The following is a 24,096-nucleotide window of genomic DNA, read 5'->3' as shown; positions in this document are numbered from 1 at the left end:
TTTTCTTGATTTTTATGTTGCTTACAAGGTATTTGATAAAATACACGTAAACTCATTGTTGCTGTTTTATAAACAATAATATTTTGAAGGTGCAAACCATGTGTTTGTGAAAATGTCGCACAGGCGAACTCGGCTCGAACTGGCCTGAGCTACTTAACCGAACCGAGCTGAGCTGGCCAGTCAGGCTCAAGGAACGAGCCAAGCCAAGTTCGAGATGGGGTCAACAAGTGGCCGAGCCCAGTCAAGTTGTGCTAAGCTCGACTCGGTTCTACTCGTGTACACCTCTACCTGGAATTTACACAGTTGAAAACATTCGTTACAACGATCCATCGGGCGATACTTGGTGATAAATCACCAATACCTGGAATTTCTGATACTACCAGTGTTATCGATATTGCTGAGTTGGAGATACGGATAATATCAAGGATATTATCATAATATTGAGGATACTCAGAACAATGATAATATCTATCAGGAGATTAGTCACTTGCGACAAGGGAAGAGATTTGTGTCTGATTATTATGCCAAGATACATGGTCTGTGGCAGGAATTGTCCTTTCTTGATGATCTTCCATTCGTGTGTTCTACAAATGCAGACGCATACAAAAAGTATTGAAAAGAAACAGATCTTTGAATTATTAATGGGTCCTAAAACTGTTTTTAAACCAATTCGTGCTCACATTCTTGGATCACTTGCTTTACCATTGCTTGGTACTGTGTATGCTTTGCTATTACATGATGAGAAGCGTCATATAGCTATCAGTTCAACTGTGGTTGAAAATAATGCCCTAGTGACAAGATTTAGAAACTATTATCATATTAGTATGGTTGTGGATGGCGTATGGGAAGAGGTGGTCGTGATGGTGGTAGAGACTGTGGATGTAGTCCTGACCGTGGTCGTGGCATCCATCGGTTGTGTACTCATTGTGGCAAACATGGACGCACGGTTAGCAGTTGCTAGGTTCTTCGTGGTTATCCTCAGGGTAGAGTAGCAAATTATGTTGCCTTTGATGGTAAGGACTCTCAAATTATTGTTAGGGAGGCAATACCTTAACACTACTTCATTTGTCATTCCATTAGTTGGTGATGTGGTTCATCTCTCAAAATCCGAATATGATATTCTTTCATGGGATGCAACTCAAAATAAGGCCTCCTCGTCCACTTCCTTCACCTAGACAAGTAGCACATCCACTGTCTTTCATACTATTTTTGCGTCAAGTCCTTAGATTATTGATTCAGGGGCTACCGATCATATGACAAGTATATCTAGTTCTTTTTCTTCATTTATTCCTAATCCAAATTTAGGTCGTGAGAAACTAGCATATGGTAACCTAACACCTACTAGGAGTAAGGGTTCTTTATTTGTTTCACTGTCTCTCCTTGTAATTTGTTTTATTGGTTCCTAATATTGCATCTAATTTGCTATCAATTAGTAAAGTTACAAAGGACCTGAATTATAGTGTGACTTTTTATCATGATCATTTTGTTTTCCAGAATCTAAAGGTGAAAAGAAGTTGCTTGGTGGTAAACATGAGAGTGATGGTTTATATATTTTTGTTTAAATACTTCAAGTCATGTTAGTGAGTGTCTTAGTGTCAAAAAGGAAAATCTTTCCATCTAGCTTTGTAGGTTTGGTCATCCCTCAAGTTTAGACTTAAGTCCTTATTACCCATGTCAATCAAGTCTAATGATGTTAAAAACTAAAAGTGTGAGGCTTCTGTCTCGCCCAAACACCATAAGTCTGTTTATCCTCCTATGAAGAAACGGTCCAATGGAATTTTCTCTAGACTTCATTCAGATGTGTGATGTCCAATTCCTATTATTTCTAATATATTTAAATATTTTGTCCTGTTTATTAATGATGCATCTCTTACAACGTGGATTTATTTAATGAAAACTGAAGGTGAGGTTAGCTCTAATTTCAAAATGTTTCATAGGTGGGTCAAAAAATTGATTTAATGTGAATATCGGAACTCTTCATACAAATAATGCAAAAAAATAAATAATAAAAAATAATTTTTTTTTAAAAAAAAGTGTCTTTCCCATACTATGTTATCTTATCTATGGTATTAATTCTTAGACCACGTGAGTATATACCCCGCAATAAAATAGAATTGTTGAAAGGAAAAAATAAACATCTTTTGAAAGTCATGCGTGCTCTCCTCATTAGTATGTCAGTTCTTGAATCTTTTTTGTTAGAGGTTGTTCTCATATTGTTATCCAATTAAGCATCTTCCTACTAAAGGTCTTCTTAAATTCTTACATGTCCAATATTTTTCGACCTTTTATCCAATCCCTGAAATTTCATTGCAGGCCTTTAGGTGTATATGTTATGTCTATAATAATGACCATCTTAGAAATAAATTGTCAAATCGAGCTGTCAAATGCATTTTTTAAGGATATTTGTTTTCACAAAAGAGGTATAAATGTTTTGATCCAATTACTAAAAAGCATTATGTTTCAATGGATGTAAAATTTGTTGAATATGCTCAAAGTTTTTTTTTTTTTTTTTTTTTTTTTTTTTGGTGAAAAGAGGAAACACCATTCTATGGTTGTTCTTGTCCCCGTCCTTGAGTCTAATGAAATAGTGATTGTTCCATCCAAACCTGATAATGTTAGAGATAAGGTTGTTACTGATTCTACTGAGTCCAACTTAAAGGTATAAGAACGAAGGACTGTTCATAATCCTATTCTTCCTTAGGACACCACAGCATGCTCATTTGCCCACAGTACCGATAGTACTACTTGTTTGCCTATTTATATTGATATGTATTTAGACGGTCCTTCTATGGACTTACCTGTTACTATTAGAAAAGCAAAAGGACAGTGCACCTCTCATCCCACTCAACACTTTGTTTCCTATCATTATTTATCTCCTCAACACAGGTCCTTTGTTTCTGCTCTTGAGTGCTCTTCCTCCACCATTCCTAAAAATCTTAAGGAGGTTCTTATTTCTCCTCTTTGAGAACAAGCTATGGAGGAGGAGATGGTAGCCCTTAGAAAGAATCATACATGGAGGATACTTGCGTTACCAGCTGGGGAGAATCCCAAGGGTTGTCATTGGGTTGTGCACTCAAGTACAATCCATATGGAAGTATAGCTCGACATAAAGCTCGCCTTATTGATAAAGGCTTTACGCAAACGTTTAGTCAGGATTATTCTGAGACCTTTGCTCCTGTTGAAAAATGAGCTCTGTTCAAGTGAATATTTCTCGTTGTTAATCTACATTGGCCCCTGTATAAGTTGAATGTTAAAAAATGTCTTTTTGAATGATGATTCGATTGAGGAAATCTATATGCTTCCTCCCGAATTTACTCAAAAGGGGGAGGAGAGGAAGATATGTCATTCGAAGATGGCGATATATGGTTTGAAGCAGGCTCCTCAAGCCTAGTTTAATAAGTTTAGCGAGGCCTTGATCAATATTGGACTTTTCATATTCATTCTGATCATCTATGATTGCCAAGAGGCATGTGAAGGAGACCATTTATTGTGAATGATATTCTTATCACAGGTGATGATGCTAACGGCATTTCTGAGTTGAAATTATATTTGAGCAAGGTGCCTGATATCAAAGACTTGGGACCGCTAAACTATTTCCTTGGAATTGAAGTCTCTCGTCCCAAAAAAGGCATAGTTTTGTCTCAACGAAAACACGCCCTTGATTTGTTGACTTCAACTGATAATCTTGTGTCAAACCTATTGATTCTCCATCATAAGTCAATAAGAAGGTTAGGGAAGATGATGGGGAGCTTCTTGATTACCCTCGCATGTACCAGAGCTTGGTTGGGAGACTAATATATTTAACAATTACTCGTCCAAATCTGCCTCATGCTATGAGTTTAGTTAGTTAGTTCATGCATGATCCCCGTTCTAGCCACCTTAAAGGAATTCATGACAACTTACGCTACATCAAATCGTCTCCTGAATGTGGCTTGTTATTTAAATGCCATGATAAACTTAATACCAAAGCATACTCTAATACAAATTAGGCAGGTTCTCGAGATGATCATCACTTTATGGCAAGCTATTGTACTTTTTTCAACGGCAATTTAATCACTTGAAAGACTAAGAAGTAGACAGTTGGAGCACGGTCCAGTACCAAGGATGAGAATTGTGCTGTGGCGAAGACTATGTCAAATTATGTTGTTGAAAAGCTTTATCTCTGAATTGGAATTTCCTGTTAAGACTCATGTGCCTATGTATTACGACAATCAAATTGCTACTCACTTAGCTTTTATTCCAGTTTTTCATGAGCGCAAAAAACATATTGAAGTTTATTGTTACTTTATTTGTGAGAAGGACGTTACAGGTGTTGTTTCCACTCCATTTGTTCCGTCCTCCAAGCAGTTAGTACATATCTTCACAAAGGCTCTTATAGTGTAAACTAAATAACGTGTTCTTAACAAGCTAGGCATGATTGACATCTATGCCTCATCTTGAGGGGAAGTGTAGGTGTACGTGTGTGGGCCTGTAATTGGGCCTGCAGTACATATACCTAGGCCTTACATGTTATGGACCTTTTATCTTTAATTTTTCAGCCTTTTATCTTTGTTCCATGCATTCCTCATTTGCCCCTAAGCCTTCCTCTAGTTTTTCCAGTGCATATATGTAATTTTACCTTGTCTTCTAATATTATAATTTATAAATAAGAGTGGGCTAGATGTCCCAGTCCCATATACTCTCTCTCTCAGATTCTCTCCTTCTTAACAAGACAAAACAACGCCTTCTTAGAATGAGATCTACAATTCCAAGAAAGAATTTAAACAATCCCAAATCTTTAATGTCAAAAACCTTGCTCAGATAGTGTTCAACTAAAAAATTGGTCTAGCAACATCACTAGTAACAATGATATCATCCACATACACACAATGATGATACCTTGTACATGTTGCTTAACAGATACGGAATTATCAAAGTCAATGCGAGTAAATCTAATATGACTTTGGGCCCCACTAAACTTTTCAAACTAGGCTCGAGGAACCTGCTTCAAAATTAATATAACCTTCTTAAGACGGCACCTCTTCCCTCCCCCCTTCTAACAAAACCAAGAAGGGAGGCATTTTCAACATTTAATTGGTGCAACACAACCAATTCAAATTAACAACAAGAGAAATTACCACTGGTAATAAATTCATCTTAGCAAGAGGAGCAAAACTCTCAAAATAATCATCACCATATGTCTATGTTAAACTATTTAGCAATAAGATGAGCTTTACATCGAGCTATACTACCATCAGGGTTGTACTTAGGAACATATACTCGGTAAAAACCCAACAGATTCTAACTGGAAAATCAGTCATCTCGCATGTATGATTCCTCTCAACGGTAGCGATCTCTTCCTCCATAATTTATCTCCATAAAGGAGGAAGAGCATCTTTAAGGTTTTTAAGAATAGTGAAGTAAAACACTCAAGGGCAGAAACAAAGAACTTGTATATTGGAGACAGAATAATCTTAAACAAAATATTTAACAGGAAGAGAAGTACACTATCTTTTTGATTTCTTTGATACCAATAGGCAAATCTATGGATGAGTCTAAATATGGATCAATATAAATAGGCATGATAGTAAGAAAAATATCAATACCTATTGCCAAAGAGCATGCTTCGTGGTGCCCGAGAAAGAATTTGAGTGCAAACGTTCCTTTCATACACCTTCAAGACTGATCTAGTCGATTGTGAATAAAAAAAACAACTGTATCTTTAACATTATCATGTTTAAAAGGAACAACGGAAACAACCAAACCACATACAAGAATAGGAACGGGAAGAACCATAGATTTGTACTTCCTTGAACTATAGAAAATAATAGGGGCGCCTTGAAAAAATTTAACAACTATAGAGACTGCGCTTTTTAATGACCAGATCAAAACATTTATATCCCTTGTGTGAATATAAATACCCTAAGAAAACAAATTGGATGGCACAATTTGGCAATTTATTTCAATGAAGATCAATATTATAGATATAGCAAACACACCCAAAGACCCATAATGAGGATTTTAGGGATTGGATAGAACGCCTAAAACTTTGATTGATCAGAAAGACATTAGTACGCAAACGATTAATCAAATAACATGAAGGACAATATCTAATAAAAAAAGGATTTATGAACGAACATATCAATGAGAAGAGCACAAGTAACTTTTAAAAGATGTCTATTCTTGCTTTCCACAATTTCATTCAACTACGGCGTATACACACAAGTGGTTTGAAAATTAATACCATGTTCATGAAGATATGACATCATAGAATGGGAAAGATATTTCTTACCATTATCTATATGAAGAGTACTAATATTTGTATTAAATTGATTTTTCAACTGTGAAACACTTTGAAAATAGAGCCAACCCCATCTCTATTTTTCATCAAATAAATCCACATCATATGAGATGCATCATCAATAAAATACTTAAATTAAATAGAAATCATGGGAACTGGACCCCATAGATCAAAATGAACCAAAGAAAAAATCCACTAAACTTTCTCTACACAAGAGAATAAATAGACGTACGATATTTGGTTAAATCACAAGTTTCACAATATAAACTCTTGACATTACTACACTCAATTGGTTGAAATAACAAAGAAAAACTAAACTAGAAAGATGACCAAACCAACAATGCCAAATATAAAGTTCTTTCTTTTTAACACTAAAACACTCGTTAAACTGACTCAAAGAATTTAAATAAAGAATGTATAATCTAAACTTCTCATGTCCACCACTAAGCATCTTCTTCATCTTCAGATCCTTAAGACACAATGATTAGGAAACATGTCACACTACAATTTAGGTCCTTTGTAATCTAACTAATAGATAACTAATTAGAAGCAATATTACGAACTAATAAAAAGTAAGACAAGGAAAACAAAGGTGAAACGGAAACAGTACCGTTTCCCCCAATATGTGTTAGAGTTCATTTGCTAATTTCATATGGCCTAACTTAGGATTGGGGATAAATGGGAGGAAAAAAACAGATGCACGTATCAAATGATCGGTAGCCCCCGAATCAATTACTCAAGTGCTTAATACAAATGCAGTGTAAAGAGTTGTGAAAATATTACATATTTGAGCTAAAGATGCAAATCAAGAGGCATTATTCTGAACGGTCCTTAATTAAGCACTATACTCACTTTTTGAGAGATGGACCACATCACCAACTAGTGTCATAATCAGCTAACCATAAGTGAATTTGCCAATGGTATAGCTTCACCGACAGTATTTTGAGAATTCTTACCATCTATAACTACAAAACTAGCAGCTCGGCCTTGAGGTCTATCATGAAGTGCCCAACAATAATCAACAATATGTCATATCAACCGCAATGAGTGCACAGATGATCCATACCACAACCATGACCTTGGCCATCATCACGACCTTCTCTTCGTGTACCCTTACCTAAGCCTACACCAGCATTATCAAATTACTAAATCCTGTCAATATGGCAGATTTTCCAAGCACGGTTGATCCCATAGCTGTATAATGCCTCTCATCTCATAAAAGCAAAGTATATACACTATCAAGTGATGGTAAAGGAGGAGGAAAAAAAAAAAAATTTGAGCTCAACTCAAAATCAGAATTAAGGCCGAGCCGCCCAGCAACAATTTAAATATCATTTTCTTTTCAACACTTACTTTTGTATGCCTCTGCATCTGTAAAACAAATGAATTAAAGATCATCCAAGAAAGACAATTCCTATCACAAACCACACATCTTAGCATAATAATTAGACACTGATCTCTCCGTCTCAATTGACTAATCTCCTGATAAATATTGTAAATTCAAGTCATATTATTCTGATAATCATGTAATTCATAAGCAATCAACCAAACCTAATGTGCAATAGACACAGAAAAAGTCATTCACCAACCTCTGGTTCCATAAAATTCAGGAGCCAGGACAAAACTAACAAATTGTTCAATTTCCACTCTTCATAAGAAGGATCAGTTAGTCAGAAGAGGTTTATACTGCTATCTATATCCCAACTTTTAATTTCCCCCAAGAAACCTCTCAACAGCTTTTGACCATTGAAGATTATTGTTGGAATAAAATTAATGAGTTGTAACCTACAACCCAAGATTCTCGAAATGAACAATCAACCTCTCCATCTCATAAGTGGTGGGATTAACCGTCTCAGATGCTAATGAAGAAGCCATATTTAATTCCAAACAATTGAAATACTACTAAACATCAAGATTTCATATCAATCAATATTAAAAATTGCTATAACCAACTATAACTTGCAGCAGTCTCACTAAAATTTGTTATAACCAACTATAACTTGCAGCGGTCTCAAAAAACACTAAAAATTATCAAAAAAGGCACCTATCCTCGTAACTCCAAATCAAAAGACCAAAGAGGAAAACAGGATCTCACCACTAAATACACTAGATATTAACAAATCTTGAGAATCTTCAAAATGAAAAATAAATCTCAAACACGTGATTGCTAGCCATCTCTGTAAATCGAGATGAAAAAAAAAAAACCCAAAAAATTGTCCAAACAAAAATATTCAGCAAACCCCAGCTACTGCAAACCAGTTTCTAAAAAAATGAAGAAAACGCTCCAAAAAACCTGATTAAAACTAAATGTCCAGCAACCCTTCAAATAATATCAGAAACCAACACAAGATCCCTCCCGTTAATCACATTCAATTGTTGATTAGGCTGCAACGACTCTCAAACCAAGAGAAAAATCTAAAAAGAATAAAGAATAGAAGAGAAGAAGAAAACAGAGAGGAGAGAGGAGAGAGAAGGGAGGATGAGGAGAAAACCATAGGAGCTTTTTTGCTCCGAAACAATATCAGAGAAAAAATCCTTGGAGAGACAAAAACTCTAACTAGGGTTGGACATCCAATCCTGTTATTCTTTATATTAAGTGATATTCCAAATTAAATTATATACCCTTGGAACCAAGGTCAAAAGAGGAAAAATAAAAGAAAGAAAAATAATAAGAGAAATAAGAGGATAATAAGAGACGACGCATGGTCTAAAGAGAGAGCCCACGGTCCAGAAAGTGCAGACCCACAATACAAAAATATACATGTCAACAAGAAAAAATGTCAGAACCGGTCATTAGCTGGTAACATCCCCATTACATAGCATATAGAAATGGTTATAGCATATAGAAATGGTTAGAGCCTTGGACAATAATTTGGACAGCGAAATTACAGAAAGATAACACGAGAGAATACTCCAGGAATTTTTTTCTTACAACAAAAGATGACACTACAACTAAAGGATTCCAGGTAGCATCTCACTGAAGTTAACAAGTTCTCAATTCTCATAGAGGACTACCATTTGATGGTTGAAATCAACATATGGGTTTCCGTTAAAAAGACCCTTTAAACCTTGAATCAAATGACTACAAAGAACGAAGTATTGATTTCACAATTTGATGAATAACAGAAAAGACGGAAAAAGATAAGAGCTTCAAGAGCCTGATGGAATATTCCCAAAATTCCGATCTCCTAATCATTTTCATTGAATATAGTCCTATTTCCAGCCTTCTCTTGACTACATTGAAATATTTGTCAAAGTAAAAAAATAAATCAGCATACTAAGGAGCTGTCAATCTGTCATGCTAACAAGAGAATCTCCCTCCATTCTAGTTCCTAAGCAGAAGAGCTGTCAGGGAATGACACTATGCAAGGAACAAGACAAACAAAAATACATCTTGCTAGTAGATAGAATAGTTGTGAAACCAAAGTTCAAAGGCTATACCTTGGCTGCAGCAACGGCCGCTTCACCCAGGTGGGAGCGGAACTCATTAACAATGTTTGGCTGCATTAATGGACTTGTTATGACTATTGAAAATTCTGAAACAAAAATGTAAAGCAGCAAAAGAATGCAAGCCTTACTGCTGGAGCTTCTTCAATTATCTTCTGGTGCCTTCTTTGCACACTGCAGTCTCTCTCATATAAATGTAAAACATTACCATGCTTGTCTCCGAATACCTACAAAATGCAGCAGATTCAATTAGTAATCATTACGTCCTTGTAGACACTAACAAACAAGTTGTTATAAGTATAATGTACCAACGAGATAAAATATGCCATCATCATCATCATCAGTGTTCGAAATATCCGTATCGCGCAATATATCGCACCCTTGGGATACAAATACGTATCGGTTATCGCACGGGATATATCATTTGTATTGCATAATTTACCGCACTTTTTTGGGAAACGTGGGGAAACATTGGGAAAATTGTTGAATTTTTCAATGAAACTTCAAGGATTATTTAAAAAGACCCTAAGGGCCTGTTTGGCCGGATGGATCCCATGGGCTTAGGAGGGATGGGATGGATTTTAAGGTAATGATGGTGGTGTCAATGGATTGGTTTAAGAACCATGGGATTGTTATATCCCGGAACAAGTTCGCTGAGTCTGTTTGGCACGCCCAGCATATCCCGGGATTTTACCTTCCAATCCCTTCCAATCCGTCCAACCAAACACGCCCCAAGCAAGATTGAATGGGATTAGGAGGGATGGGATCAATTTTAAGGTAATGATGGTGATGTCAGTGCATTGGTTTAAGATCCATGGGTTTGCTATATCCTGGGACAAGTTCATCGGGTCTGTTTGGCTCGTTTGGCATATGCCGGGATTTTACCATCCCATCCCTCCTAATCCCTCTTAATCCGCCCGGCCAAACAGGCCCTAATACACACTTTTAAATCATAAAATCTCAAAAAAGAAGTGGACATAATAGGTTTCCTTTGTATATGGTACTAAGCTATGCGCTATTCAATTGAACTAAGACAACTATATTCAGTATCAACCCTTTCCATCCGTTTTTTCATATCATTTTAGGACATTATCCAAAAAAATGAAGCAGATCCAATAATCAGGTGGACCATACCATAGGAAACAATGATGATTGACCATTAGTGGGCCATAAAAGTTTGGATCAAGCTAATAATTGTTTTTTTCTCTTCATTCAAACTTATGTGAAGTTATCAACAGATTAAGTGCCTAATAAAATATAGGGAAAATCAAGGTGCGCACTAAGAAGTTTTTGATGGTACCGTGTTCAACCACCATTGTCTCCTTGGGTATAGTCCACTTGAGACGAAAAATAAGACAAATCTACCAATCAAGTGGACCACACTAAAAAAAAGCAGTGGGGGGATTGAACGTCTGCCATTGAAACCCTTTTGGGGTTCACGGAAGTTTTGGATCAATATGAAATTTGTTTTTCCTCTTCATCCAGGTCTTTGTGACCTTATGAACAGATTGGATGGAAAATAAACATTATGGTGGGCCCTACGAAATTTTTAACGGTGAAAATCATTATCTCCGCTGCTATTTGTGGTGTGGTGCAGTTGATCTTTGGATATGATTCATTTTTTGGTTAGTACTCTAAAATGATTTCGAAAAATGAAGAAACGGTGTGGATATAATAAATACATAATTGTGGGGCCATGTACCTTTGATCTCCTTTGAACCGTTTGTACAACTTGGAGCTCGAGGAGCGTCAGCGCTTGTCTTCGCACAACACGTACCTACACTAGCTATATAGCTAGTGTGTGGTACACCAGCCAATCCGCTTCCTCCTGTAGGCTATTCAAAGTTATACGGGTCCACAATAATATATTTATTATATCCACACCATTCAACCATTTGGAGAGATCATTTTAGATCACGAGCCCAAAAATAAGTAATATACAAAGCTCAAGGGAACCACACCACAAATAGCAGTGGGACAGTGATTCTCACGGTTAAAACATTCATAGGCCCACCATAACTTTTATTTTCCATCCAATCTGTTCATGAGGTCACACAAACCTAGATGAAGAGGAAAAAGAACTATCATATTTATCCAAAACTTCTGACCTCAAAGAGGTTTCAATGGTAGACGTTCAATCTCCCACTGTTGTTTGCAGTGTGGTCCACTTGATCTTTCGATCTGTCTTATTTTTCGGCTCAAGCCTTACGACGAGCTCGCCAAATGGACAAACGGTTTGGATATAACGCATACCTTATGATGGGACCCACAAAACTTGACGACGTCAACACATTAGTAAGCGGTGGTGTGCGGTACACCAGCCAACCCAAAATCATGTAAAAAGGGCTCGGACGCCCTTTTTTCGACGTAGAGAGGGTTCTGGCCTTCCGGAACCCTAAAATCTCGCCCAAATCGATAATTTTTCAGATCTTGCGATGATTTCTCCGGATTTCTCCAGATTTCACTTGGATTTCTTCGGATGTCAACAGATTTCTCTCCTATGACCCGGAAATGTCAACCACAACCCACCAAATTCAGTAGAAAGCTTCGCTTTTAGGCAGATTGAATAGGTAATAGTTTTTTTTCTATATATTTTTGGAATTTCTGGATGGGATGCGGATAAAATGTCATGGTATGTCACGTGGCTACAGTTCTACGCAAAAATCTGCCATATCATGCATTATCGTGCGATATATCGGCGATATCTCACGATATTTTGTGATATATCGCACGATAAATGGAAGTTTGGCAATTTTCAGTATTTTTTTTTTTTGTATTTTCGGAGGGTTTCATATCGCTGACTACCGATACCGATATTATCGGCCGATATTATCGATATTACGAACACTGATCATCATTTATCATCATTCATCACCATCATCATCATAGCCTTGTCCTAGCAATTTGAACTTGGCTTTCATGATCTGCTTAGAAAATGTCTCATGTTCAGCTCCGAGCCTGACAACAACCCTCCCTTACAGGGCTTGAGACTAGCTGGAGAATTGCTACTCGTTACTCATCTATCTAATCATTATTTTATCATTTTAGTGAAAAGATGAGAGGAAAACAAAGAAGAAGAAAAACTTACTTTTATTTGGCTTGCTTCCATATCTAGACATCATATGAGAAGGAACATGAATGCATGATAAGGATAGAATTCTCATATGAGCTAACACATCACATTGAGGTACCTCTTACCCTCAACGTCTCACCCTCAACAACAACATAAAAGAATAGACTTTAGGTGATGATCCAGGCCACACATCACACATTTATTGAATGAGAGACAAGATGGACCCAACTGATCACATGTATGATAGATAGCCTCTTGAATGTTATCTGATGGACGACGGATCCACATGTCACTGGATATTGCTAAAGGGTCCAAAAAACCAACCAGTAGCCCGTGTATACAACCATATAGCAATGAAATACCACATGGTTATATACAAGGCTAAATGGTTGGTGTAGATAGTAGTAGAGTTGGTTTTGAACTCATACTGTCAGTCTATTTATGTTTCCCTGATGGATGACGCTCTTTTATGAGCAGTTTGAGCGTGATTGTGACTAATAATGTGGACCAACAGTGTCTAATTTATGTCCTGCATGGATTCCCTTGTAATCTAGCCTATAAATAGGTGCCTACGCCTCGCATATATAAACATGTATTCAACCAGAAAACCAATATGTGTGTGTGTGTGTGTGTGTGTGAGAGAAAGAGAGAGTGTGAATAATTATGTGGACCGCTAGGGTCTAATTCACGTCCTACATGGATTCCCTTGTAATCTAGCCTACAAATAGTGACTAAACCATGCATATACACACCTGCATTCAACCAGAAAATATGTGTGCACACGCACACGTGCGAATACACACACTGATTTTCTGGTTGAATATATGTTGTGAGGATTCTTCATTACTGTGAGCATTGGATATGTGTTAATACTAGTTTTGACGAGTAGGCTACCTATTTGATCTTTCTTCTTGACCGTATGCCTTCTTGAAGTAGAGTGAGAACTCTATATTGGGTAATACTTACAGATTTCTGCAATGCTAGTTCTACAGCCTCTTTTTTCTGCATCATTGGGCTCCTCGGAACAACACAAATTTGTGAATTTTGAGCTGCAAATAAATATTCTGAATCGCTAGGTTTAGCTTTTGTGAGAGAGATAGAGAGAGAGAGAGAGAGAGAGAGAGAGAGAGAGAGAGAGAGGAGTGGGTGTGTCGGTGTGCATGCGCAGGCGTTGATATACCTCCTATGAAATTTAAATATCTTTTATTTATAGATTCAGGACCTCCAGCGCATTAACTTGGAGCTATATGAGGGGTACGTCACAATTAATTCTACTAACCCAAGTTCTTCCAGGCAGAGGGGAATTGATACATCCAGGAAAGATATAATGTCTATCAAAGAAATGCCAAGATGGACGCCAATTGATTGCACGTGTGATAGCTAGCCTCTTGAATGTCATCTTATGGACTGCATAGTCCACATGTCTCATCCGAAATACCAACAGGTAATTGATATATAGCCTAGATATACAACTGTACAACAATAAAATACCATATGATTGTATCCGAGTATTATGTAGTTGATGTAGATACGAACAGCGCACTCAATGAATTTCACAATTAGAAACTACCAAAATCCATGAAGTATGTCAATCCGAAACAGCCCCTAAGACTAATGCATTCTGACCACACTAGCTGGCTGACAAAAATTAAGCCCATCAAAGGGTTGATCAAGGATCTAGATAAGAACCATAGTCTAGTGATAGATCCAGATCAAATCACAGTTACATCAAGTTGTGGGCCCCATATGATTAATCAGCCATTCTAGAAGTCGATAGGTTAGTTATTTATTAGTTCTTAGAGTTAGTTGAACCAATTTCCGTGTAGTATTTTGTGTTTTTTTTTTCTGGTGGGCCACTATTTGGATATCAAACATTGCCACGATGACACTAAATTGGTTGCGTTTGAAAGACTATTAAGTTAGCTTTCAAATGAATCAAAGATCATGCGATTCTCATACCATTCGAGTAAGTTATGGCTAATTTACATAAAGCCTGTATAGTTGTGACAGGATTCAAGCGTGTTTGTTCATTGTTAATATTTTATTTAAATGGATGGTTAAGATTAAAGGGATGGTCAGGAATACATTTGGGTTTCCTTTGCTTTAATAATAAGTATCTAAACATGTAAAGATTCTTTTGGGAAGAGTTAATGGAATGAAAAACAAAAACTAAAAGGAAGTTATTTTCTTAGCTTATAACATAGATTGCTTCCCTTTCAGAATGTGCTGCCTGTGGTGGAAGAAGAGCGACAAATATTGTCATTACTAGCATAAAAGCAGACAGGCTGTTGAATATCAATCCATAGTCATTGTTCTTCATTTTTTGTTGCAATTGTGAAGAAATTATGGTGTGAACTTCAAAATAAAATAAAATGAAAAATGTATTTATCCAAATTGAGACACTCCCTTTCAATTTGGTTGCATCGACTTTGGTATTGGAGCAAGTTCATTTCCACAGAATTTGTTTTCTTTTTTCTTTTTTCTATTTTTCCTGTTCTACTTAAATTTCCAATAGTTTCCCATCACTACCCAAAAATTTTCCTAATCACCATAAATCTTCATATCCCTGTTTCGTACACCCAAGAAGTCTGCATTAAAAAGTGTTTTTTTTTTTTTTTCTTTAATGGCTATATAATATCTTTTTAAAATATAATAGATCAAGAAATAGTGATAAACATTGGAAATAATGAAATTTCAAGTAAGAAGTAATAATCATTAGAAACATGCAATCTTACAGTCAACATAGATCATGAGAAAAAGATTCATCATTTATAAGAGCCACTCACAAAAATAATTTCGGAAAAACCATGGTACATTTGCATAAATAACATGTTGGTACATATAACATGTTGGTACATATAAGAGAGTGAGGGCCAGAAAGAAGGACCTTGCTTATGGGTGCTTGAGTGAGATGCAAAGCATGTGCATGATCAAGGCAATCATAAGGGCTCACCACCCACAAGGGGCATTTGCAAACAGTCAAATGTCTAGAGCATGAAATGCATTACTTATGGGTCTTTGTGTGAATGAGATACAAAGATTATGTATGGACTCATAAGGCTGGGTCCACAGTAAACATGTTTAGCTCAAATGTTATGCGATTCCAATCAAAAAGTGGGCCACATCCATGAAAACATGTTACCTCGCATGCCTCTTACTACAATAAATGTTCAAACCATGCTTTCGTATTTAGACCAATTATCTGATGAGACTTGTCTTGGATTGAGGATAACCTAAAATTGGAAGATCATAGTCATCTGATATTTATTTTGCTACAAGTGTTGGATCCTTGTTGGGAAGACAGGAGTTCATATGCATCTATTCTCCAGTCGGTAGGCCCATCTGACGATTCAAATAGGCTCCACAAGAGCAACGTAGTAGGCCCATCTGATGAATGGATGGGATCTCGCATTGATATGGAGAATGGGCCCCACAAGTATCCAAAGAGAACGAGAGACTGTAACCCAGACAAGTCGCGCGTAACATGACCAGACTCAACCCCAGTCATTCCAGTTAAAAACCAAATGACACCGCCGACTTCCAGTTCACTGGTGACCCACAGCCGAGACACCAAAGAAACAGGCCGAGTCACTTTATAACTTCCTATGTACACAGAACAAACAAAATTCCTACTGTACTAACGTTTTTCTTTTTAATTTTTGGCATGGATTACATAAGCATTTCAGACAGCTGGATTATAAAATTAGTTCAGGCAGAACTGAAACCAATATTACATCAGATGGACTCAAGCACGCATCTCCCCTCACTAACCAGCTGGATCCAAAGCCATGCTGGTTTTTAAACCGAAAACCGCACTTGGCTTCTCATTTTCCTAAGCCAACATTCATCATACTAAATCAACTTCAATCAAAGGAAGAATCCCACTGATACAGTGTCTATCCTGACAATCATAAGATATGTAGATGGGCCTCCTGAAAATAATAGGATGAACCCTGAAAATATTAATTGATCATCATATCCATTTTGAACCAACCTCATGCTTGATTCATGCACAAATAGAATGAAAAACATAGATTGAAATACTGTTCTACCAAATCATAATCTAGTAAGACAAATTAAATAGAATGACAAAATGATATACAAACAAAAATGAAAAGCATGATCGACACAATTATTTTAGTCTCGTTAGAGAAAAACTAATAAGAATTGTACCTGTACTTCTATATGCCTTGGACGAGTGATGTATTTCTCCAGCAAGATGGTATTTATGCCAAAAGAAGCAGCAGCCTCACGTTGTGCTCCCAAAAAGGATTCAACAAATTCATTTGGTCCATTCACTATCCTCATACCCTATTATGCAACCAATTTGAAGGAACCGAGTTTCAAATTGGATGTGTATCTCTTAGGTGATCAAACCACAAAGTCGATATATGAGCTAAAAATAATGAAATGAAGGAACACATTTCAAGAGAAATAGAGAAACTAATGCTAAAGTTGGAGAAACACATGCAGCAAACCACGCTATAAAATATCAAAGAATTCATTTAATAATCCATGTCTATAGTTCATACATATGGCAATAGTCTTATACATAGATATCATGTAAAGGTAAAAAACCAAGGAAAAATCCCCTTGGTAGATAATTGTTCGCTACAATTGCATTTCTTTTGTCATGATTTAACATCGTGTTTTTTTTTTTTTTTTTTTTTTTTTTTTTAAACACACGCACGTTCACCCCACACACTCACGCCAGTGGAATTTCACCACCTATGGATACTCGAACCCTTGACCACCATGTTGGAATTTTATTAATAAACATCATGTTGTTTATTAACTCCACTATAAATGATATGCACCCAAATATACCTTTTTGAGAGGCTTTCATTGATCTAGGAAACAACTAGATCCCAAGCTATAGTCTAGCACAAGCCCTTTGTTACATTCCCTAGTGGAAAAACCCTTGATTAAAAGGTAAACACCAAAAATAATAAAATATTACATGGTACAAAAAAGCTAATCCAAGTGATGCATAAAATCCTAATCTATACTCCTTCATCTTCAAGGTATCCAAATCATTGATCAGGTTGAGGGACAAGCAATAGCCATCAGCATTTGGCCATCTCATATAGCTAGTGGGCATTAGGATTCTAACATTGATGCGTAAAGTATTCTAATGAGCATCGGCATCAGATAGCCATGGAGCCTTGTGGCGTACACTGGTATAATCATTCTAGCATTGTCGAGGATCTCACATGCCAGAGATGATAAAGAAATGCATTAGGGTACATATAAAGAGGAGCACAACTTTAAGGGGGAGTGGGAATTAGAAAATGGAAACACGGCCTGCAATGCCTTGTCATCGAGGCCTGTTCTAAGACTAACCTTGGCAAGCTACAAAAGTATCACGTAAAACCACTGTTGGACAACACTACAGGGGGCACGAGACCATCTGAAGGAGCCAGACCTAGTATGCAACCTCTCTAGGGATAGCCATATCCAAGGGCGTGAGGCCTTCTTGAAGAGGCACCAGAGCTTGAGCACGAGACCTCTCAGGCATACTGAGAGAGGTGAGCAAGGAGCTAGTTGAGAGGAAATGAATCGTTAGACTCTTCCATGCTTAACCTGTCTTAATCACACTTAGCGAAGAGGAAGGGGGAACTCTCGAGCCTCAAACTAGAAACAGCAACAATTCCCTACGAGAGAAAGCTGAATCATCGAACATTGCAAACGAGGACCCCAAGAGGGTATTTATAGGCTTTGGAGGTAAGTTTCCCTCCCAAAAGGCTTTTATTTCCTGCCTAATGAGTCGTTAGGTAGTTATTCTCTACTCAAATGACAGTTTTAGACACGTGTCGCAAGCTGGTTGGACAAGTTGTAACTTCCTATCATTTCAAAAGTTGGTAGACACTACAGCCTCAAAAGATAATTCGCGCTCCTTGAAGGACTCCCCACTAGCTCTAGGTACACGAGCTATAAACTAGCAAAAGCCTATTTGAATGATGAAGGATATCGAGCTCCCTATTGGAGGTGGTGTGTAACCTGCTGTTTCACTTGGAAAATAAAGTGCATCATATGGCTGGCATGCAATCCAAGAGGCCAAGGGTACGACATGTCCACACCACGCATACAGTAGACTACGAGATGGACTTGGTAAAATTTCAGACCCAACAGGTGATCCCCACTCACATTACATGGGACTTGGGAGCGCAACCTGCTTTGTCACAATGCGCAAGTTTGGAGGGTAGGCTAGTGCGTGACAATTTCCAAAAGGTGGAATGCACAGCACGAGTGTCGTGTGTCCTACCCTTTGGGTGCCGCATCCATCTATAAATAATGAAGCCCCTTGGCCATTATCACGTTTACTTTAAGTCAAGTAATGGGTGAATTTTGACCAAGAGCGTGACTGGGACTTGAGCGCGTTTTCAAGTTTAGGAGCAGTGCATGACAAGGTGTGCAAGATGTTCCTTAGGTCATTTTCAAAACCTTTAATACATGACTATATTTGTACAGTTCACACTCTTCTCTTGCCTTAGCACGAGGGGCCTTCGTGCCTTAGCGCAAAGGGGAGTTTTGCCCAGTTGCAGAGTGTCTTCTTGCGTGGATCGAGAGGCGTACCTAGCCTAAGTGCGATGTGGCTACCTATAGCGTGACATCACTCATGCATACACGAGGTGGCCTCTACCTACTTCAACGTGCGAATAGGTCTAAAGGGCATGACAAGGAGCATAACTATCAAGTACTTCGAAAAAAATTTAATTTCAAATTTCAAATTTTAAAATTCTTTAAAATTTAAACCTTGGCCTTATCCAATTCCTTTACTCACCCTTCCTGCAAAAAAGCAAGAGTTAAGAAGACAACTCGCCCAATTCAACCAAATTTAGTGCTCTTAAGCCCATCAAATGTATCCGACACATCACAGATACAGATTTCTAAAAACCCGACCCAAGAAACAATGGATCGCATCACTCCAATGGCGGTTGCTACTAAGCGTCTTAGCATAGAGGATGCAACAAGAAGAGAAAGAAGAGAAAGCAAACACATTGAGTTGGTACTAGTCGATTATGGCTATCACGCCTCCCACAATCCAAGACTTCTCAAGGAGAGTGGCTAAGTTAACGCTACACATTTTGACCAACATTGTGATGGGACTGATTTTGCCGCCACCAATCCAAGGGACAGAGGAGTGGGCTAACTGGATAAGCAGCATCGGTTACAATCCTTCACAGTCCACCACCCTAGATTCTGGGATCGGTTTTCAAGCATTGTCTGGTTCCAAGGCCGCCAGAGACCAGCAAAAGAAAATCTTGAAGAAGAAGCCATAAGCAAGCTTTTCTAGCCAAAGGCAAAGGTTGAAGATGATAAAGAGTGCTGACCGAGGCCGATTGGGCTTCGATGAAACTAGCATTGGCGAATATCAAGTTCTAGTTACCAAAAAAAAAGCAGTACATTATGCACGATAATTGCACTGCCACCTACCTATGATAGGCGGAGAGTCGATGGATGAGCACAACCCCCGAGAATACTGGAAGGTTTACAATTGATGCCACCAAGAGGCACATCTGCTTGAAGGGAAGATCTCTCACCAAGGAAAGCAACAGAAGAGGAGAGAGATCTCATAGATGATCCTACTCACACCATTCTATGATACCCGGAGACATTCCAATTGCACTACTTGGAGACGATGCGTAACATTTGTGGGAGACTCCGAGAGAAGTATTTTCAAACAAAGAGTTTCACATTAGAAGACCCGTACCCACCATCCAAGTTTCAAGGATTCGACAAACACATCCTAAAGAAGCACAGCCCTAGGCTCGAAGAGGTGAGCCTCTATGACACAATAAGGGCGACATGCAATTGGTTTCAACACAACGACAATACAATGAAGACCTTCTTCAAGTTTTTTAGCCCAGTGACCAACTCATTCCACCTCCCATGTGAAAAGATAGCATCACCTTCTGGTACTTGCACTGCATGGTGGGGCTGCCGATTAAGGGAGCCTTTTATGAGGAGTACATCCCCAGCAAGTCCTAACTATGCTCAAAGAGGGCTAACAGACGGTCGTGCCATCATTCTATCAAGACCCTGGAGTTATTTGAGGCATACAAGCAAATGTTGTATGCTAAGAAACAAATGTACACTTAGTGGGTAGCGTACTTCCACCGAAAGACACCAACGTAGGTTTCATTCTCCACTCATTTCCCTCGTATTACAAGACTAGACTGCATCTACTGGGTGCTTGTATTATTCTATTAGTCATTCTTAGGTTAGACAAAGCTAGAAAGCATCTAACAAAGCAAGAGCAAGAGCAGATCAAGCGGCTGCAACAGGCAGACGCTTAAAACCTGTCATGATTTCCGACAGATGTAAGTTAGCGACATATCTACCGTTATGGTTGTGCGCAATCCATGGTGTCATAACGGATATTACAAGGCCGAATCGGCTGTTATGTAATGGGCACGGCGCCAACTGTTACACATTACAAGGTTGTAATGGCCGTCATGGTAAAAATAACCCATATCACCCCCATAACAGTCGTTATAGGGCCAATATATAGTACAGGTTTTTTCAACTTTTTCAGAGAGAGAGAGAGAGAGACCGTAATGACCGCTACGACCATCGTTACCATTACAACACACCTTGGCGCAATCACTCTACCAAGTATTCACCAAGCTGATGCAATCGGGCCATCTACCTTTGCAATGGTCAGCCTGCTGGCATTGGGGGTTAATGTCTCTTAGGCCCCATCTGTGTAAATAAGCATCTTGCAGCCTTGGAGATACTGCCACCAATCCCCGAGGACCGGGAACTAGGGGCCATACTTCCCACTACATTACCTATGCAGGTGGCTTGGTATCTACTTCCCATGGACCTATGATGAAGAGTATGGTGCCACATTGGATTGCATTGACTACCTATTGTCATACTTCCAAGAGAAGGAGATGACAAAGTTCAATTATTGGCAGTGCTCCAAACGAGTGATGAAGACAAAGAGCCCGTACTTCTTTTAATTCCCGATGTCTGCAAGCAAAGAGGATCAAGACTTAACAAATATCGACACTCTCCCAGAGCTCGAGACAATTTTTTATAATGATTTACCACTACTGCTTGCCACTTCGCAAAGGGATCAAATACCATAGAGAGCCATACTACCCAAATCGCTTCGCTAGACAATTCGGGTTGAATCAAGCTATGCCTAAGAAATGGCATGATCTTAAGGTCGACTTGGGAATTCGAGATAGGGCCAAGGGGAGAAGAAAACAAGAGATTCAAGCACCACGAGAAGAAGTGGTGCTTGAATGGTTATATAAAGGTAGCTCTTATCCTCCCCAGTGAAGTCGTCATTTTTGTTCATTACAATTTTGTTTCTTTCGCCATGGTTTGATTTATGTTGTTTATTAACTTCATGGTAAATGATATGCACCCGAATATGCCCTGTCAATATGCTTTCATTAATCTGGGAAACAAAATACATTCTAAGTTGTGGTTTGGCACAAGCACTTGAGTATGATCCTTGGGGAAAACCCTTGATTAAAAGGTAAAAATTGGAGAAAACATATCTACTACATGGTAGAAAGTAGTAAGATGCAAATGATGCATGGAAAACATAATCTATCATCCTTTGTCTTTAAAGTATTCATATCCTCGATCAGGCTAAGATAATGGTGATAGCCCTTGGCGTTTAGGTGTCTCGTATTGCCAACTAGGCATCGGGATACCAGAAAATTATATGTATCATATGTATCCTAAGAGGCATCACCTTTAGATAACCATGCAACATGGTGGCATACACTAGTGATAATAATTCCAGTATTGCCAGGGGTCTCACATGCCAAAGATGATGAAAGGAATTCATCAAGCTACAACCTGAGAAATGGGAAGCACGACCCTTTAACGCCTTAGCACTGGAAATGCAACTATGACTACTGTTAGTTAGCTCAGTGGGATTGAGAGAAAAGATGACAAAGTAATGATTAGGGTCAAAAATTAAGTCATATAGATATACATATGTATCTTATAAAATTCAAGCTGGGCCACACGGACTACATTGGGCCAAAATGATTGAGCCTAAACCCGGGCCAACCCAACAATTGATCAGGCCATAAATGCAAGGCCAAAGCCCAGCCGACAAGCCTAGTTAATTGTTCCAAGCTTAGTCCAACACTGGGCCAAGGAGGCAGCCTGCCCATTTGCCACCCCTACCTAGCACAATTATTAGGCCGATCAAATCATTAAACAGGCCCCAACATAGAAATAAAAGCATGGGCAGAGATCTTTGTTGTTTTGCCATAAACATGGCCATGGGCTATTGGCCTACATCCTGGAGGGAATTCCTTGTCAAAGTTGAATAGGAAAACTCATTTTGGGTTAGTTAAGCCCTAGGAGACACATAATAACATTGCCTTTGAGCTTGGTTAGAACCTAAAGAAGTACGGAAGCCATTCTTGCAAAGGCTTCATCTGGTCACGGAGCAAAACCACTCTAGCTGAGAGTGAAGACACCCTCTTCTACCACTAAGGTATAGTAACAATGGTGACTGTTACACTTATGGGGCATAACAGCCGTTATGGAAAACTTGACCCGGCCCCAAACAGCCCCATAACAGTCCGTTACGGGGTTGAAATAGGTTTTTTCCAAAAAAAAAATTGTAATGGTTGTTATGACCCGTATCATAACAATTACGGTGGTGGCTATTACAACCATCGTTACTGTTATTAAATACCTTGCCTACCACATGGCATAAGCCACAGGAATTGGAAGTCGGTTGGGCACAAGGACCACTAGAGGTCCTTTGCCCCAGGAGTTATCGGCAGACACTCTCTGTGAGGAGCCTTGTTGCTTCTGCTACGTGGCAGGAGCTGCAACACTTAGGTGGTTGAGCATAAGCACGTTTAGACAGAAGGTTGAAGCCTTCTTTTATGCATGAGTTGGTTCACAAGGTAGGATTGCCACATTGGAAGCCACAGCAACGACAAAGGTTCCTCTCTCCAAGTGGCTAAGGTTGTGGCCTCCTGAGTATGACATTTCAAACTAGAACAAATGTCAAGCCCGAATGCATGCCTATCGCCACTAGAACTAAGCTCAATCTCTTTGATGTGAGCTCAGACCAGGATTCATGTCATTGTCACAGTATTGTAGGGACTCTTTCCACATCTCTCTCAGTCTATTGGATTTCTTCCATGTTGCCAATCAGGATTACAATTCCATGCATGCTTCTATAACCTAGTACATTTTTCAATTATCCAAAGGATTCTTTTCTCTTTGAAAGGAGCCGTGAAGCATGAATGCTACATTGGCACCTGTTTTGCCTTCATGGTTGTTGCATGTAGCAACACTA

At 38.5% G+C, this 24,096-nt stretch overlaps 1 protein-coding gene across 8 annotated transcripts in view; it reads right to left on the bottom strand.

The window, feature by feature from the left end:
- The window catches only part of LOC131221274 (methylcrotonoyl-CoA carboxylase subunit alpha, mitochondrial), a 111,677-nt gene that overhangs the window by 72,032 nt on the left and 15,549 nt on the right, over positions 1-24,096 (bottom strand). For all 8 annotated transcript variants that reach the window (XM_058216474.1, XM_058216475.1, XM_058216478.1 and 5 more), the window contains 3 exons: positions 16,974-17,111; positions 9,859-9,954; positions 9,722-9,781 (listed from right to left, as the gene is read on the bottom strand). In XM_058216474.1, coding sequence (XP_058072457.1) covers positions 9,722-9,781; positions 9,859-9,954; positions 16,974-17,111 — 294 coding nt within the window. The remainder of the gene's footprint in view (positions 1-9,721; positions 9,782-9,858; positions 9,955-16,973; positions 17,112-24,096) is intronic.

Source organism: Magnolia sinica, chromosome 12 (genome assembly GCF_029962835.1).
Source record: "Magnolia sinica isolate HGM2019 chromosome 12, MsV1, whole genome shotgun sequence".
Classification (NCBI taxonomy): domain Eukaryota; kingdom Viridiplantae; phylum Streptophyta; class Magnoliopsida; order Magnoliales; family Magnoliaceae; genus Magnolia; species Magnolia sinica.
Note: the sequence above shows the minus strand (reverse complement) of the source record. Positions and strands in the feature narration are given on the sequence as shown.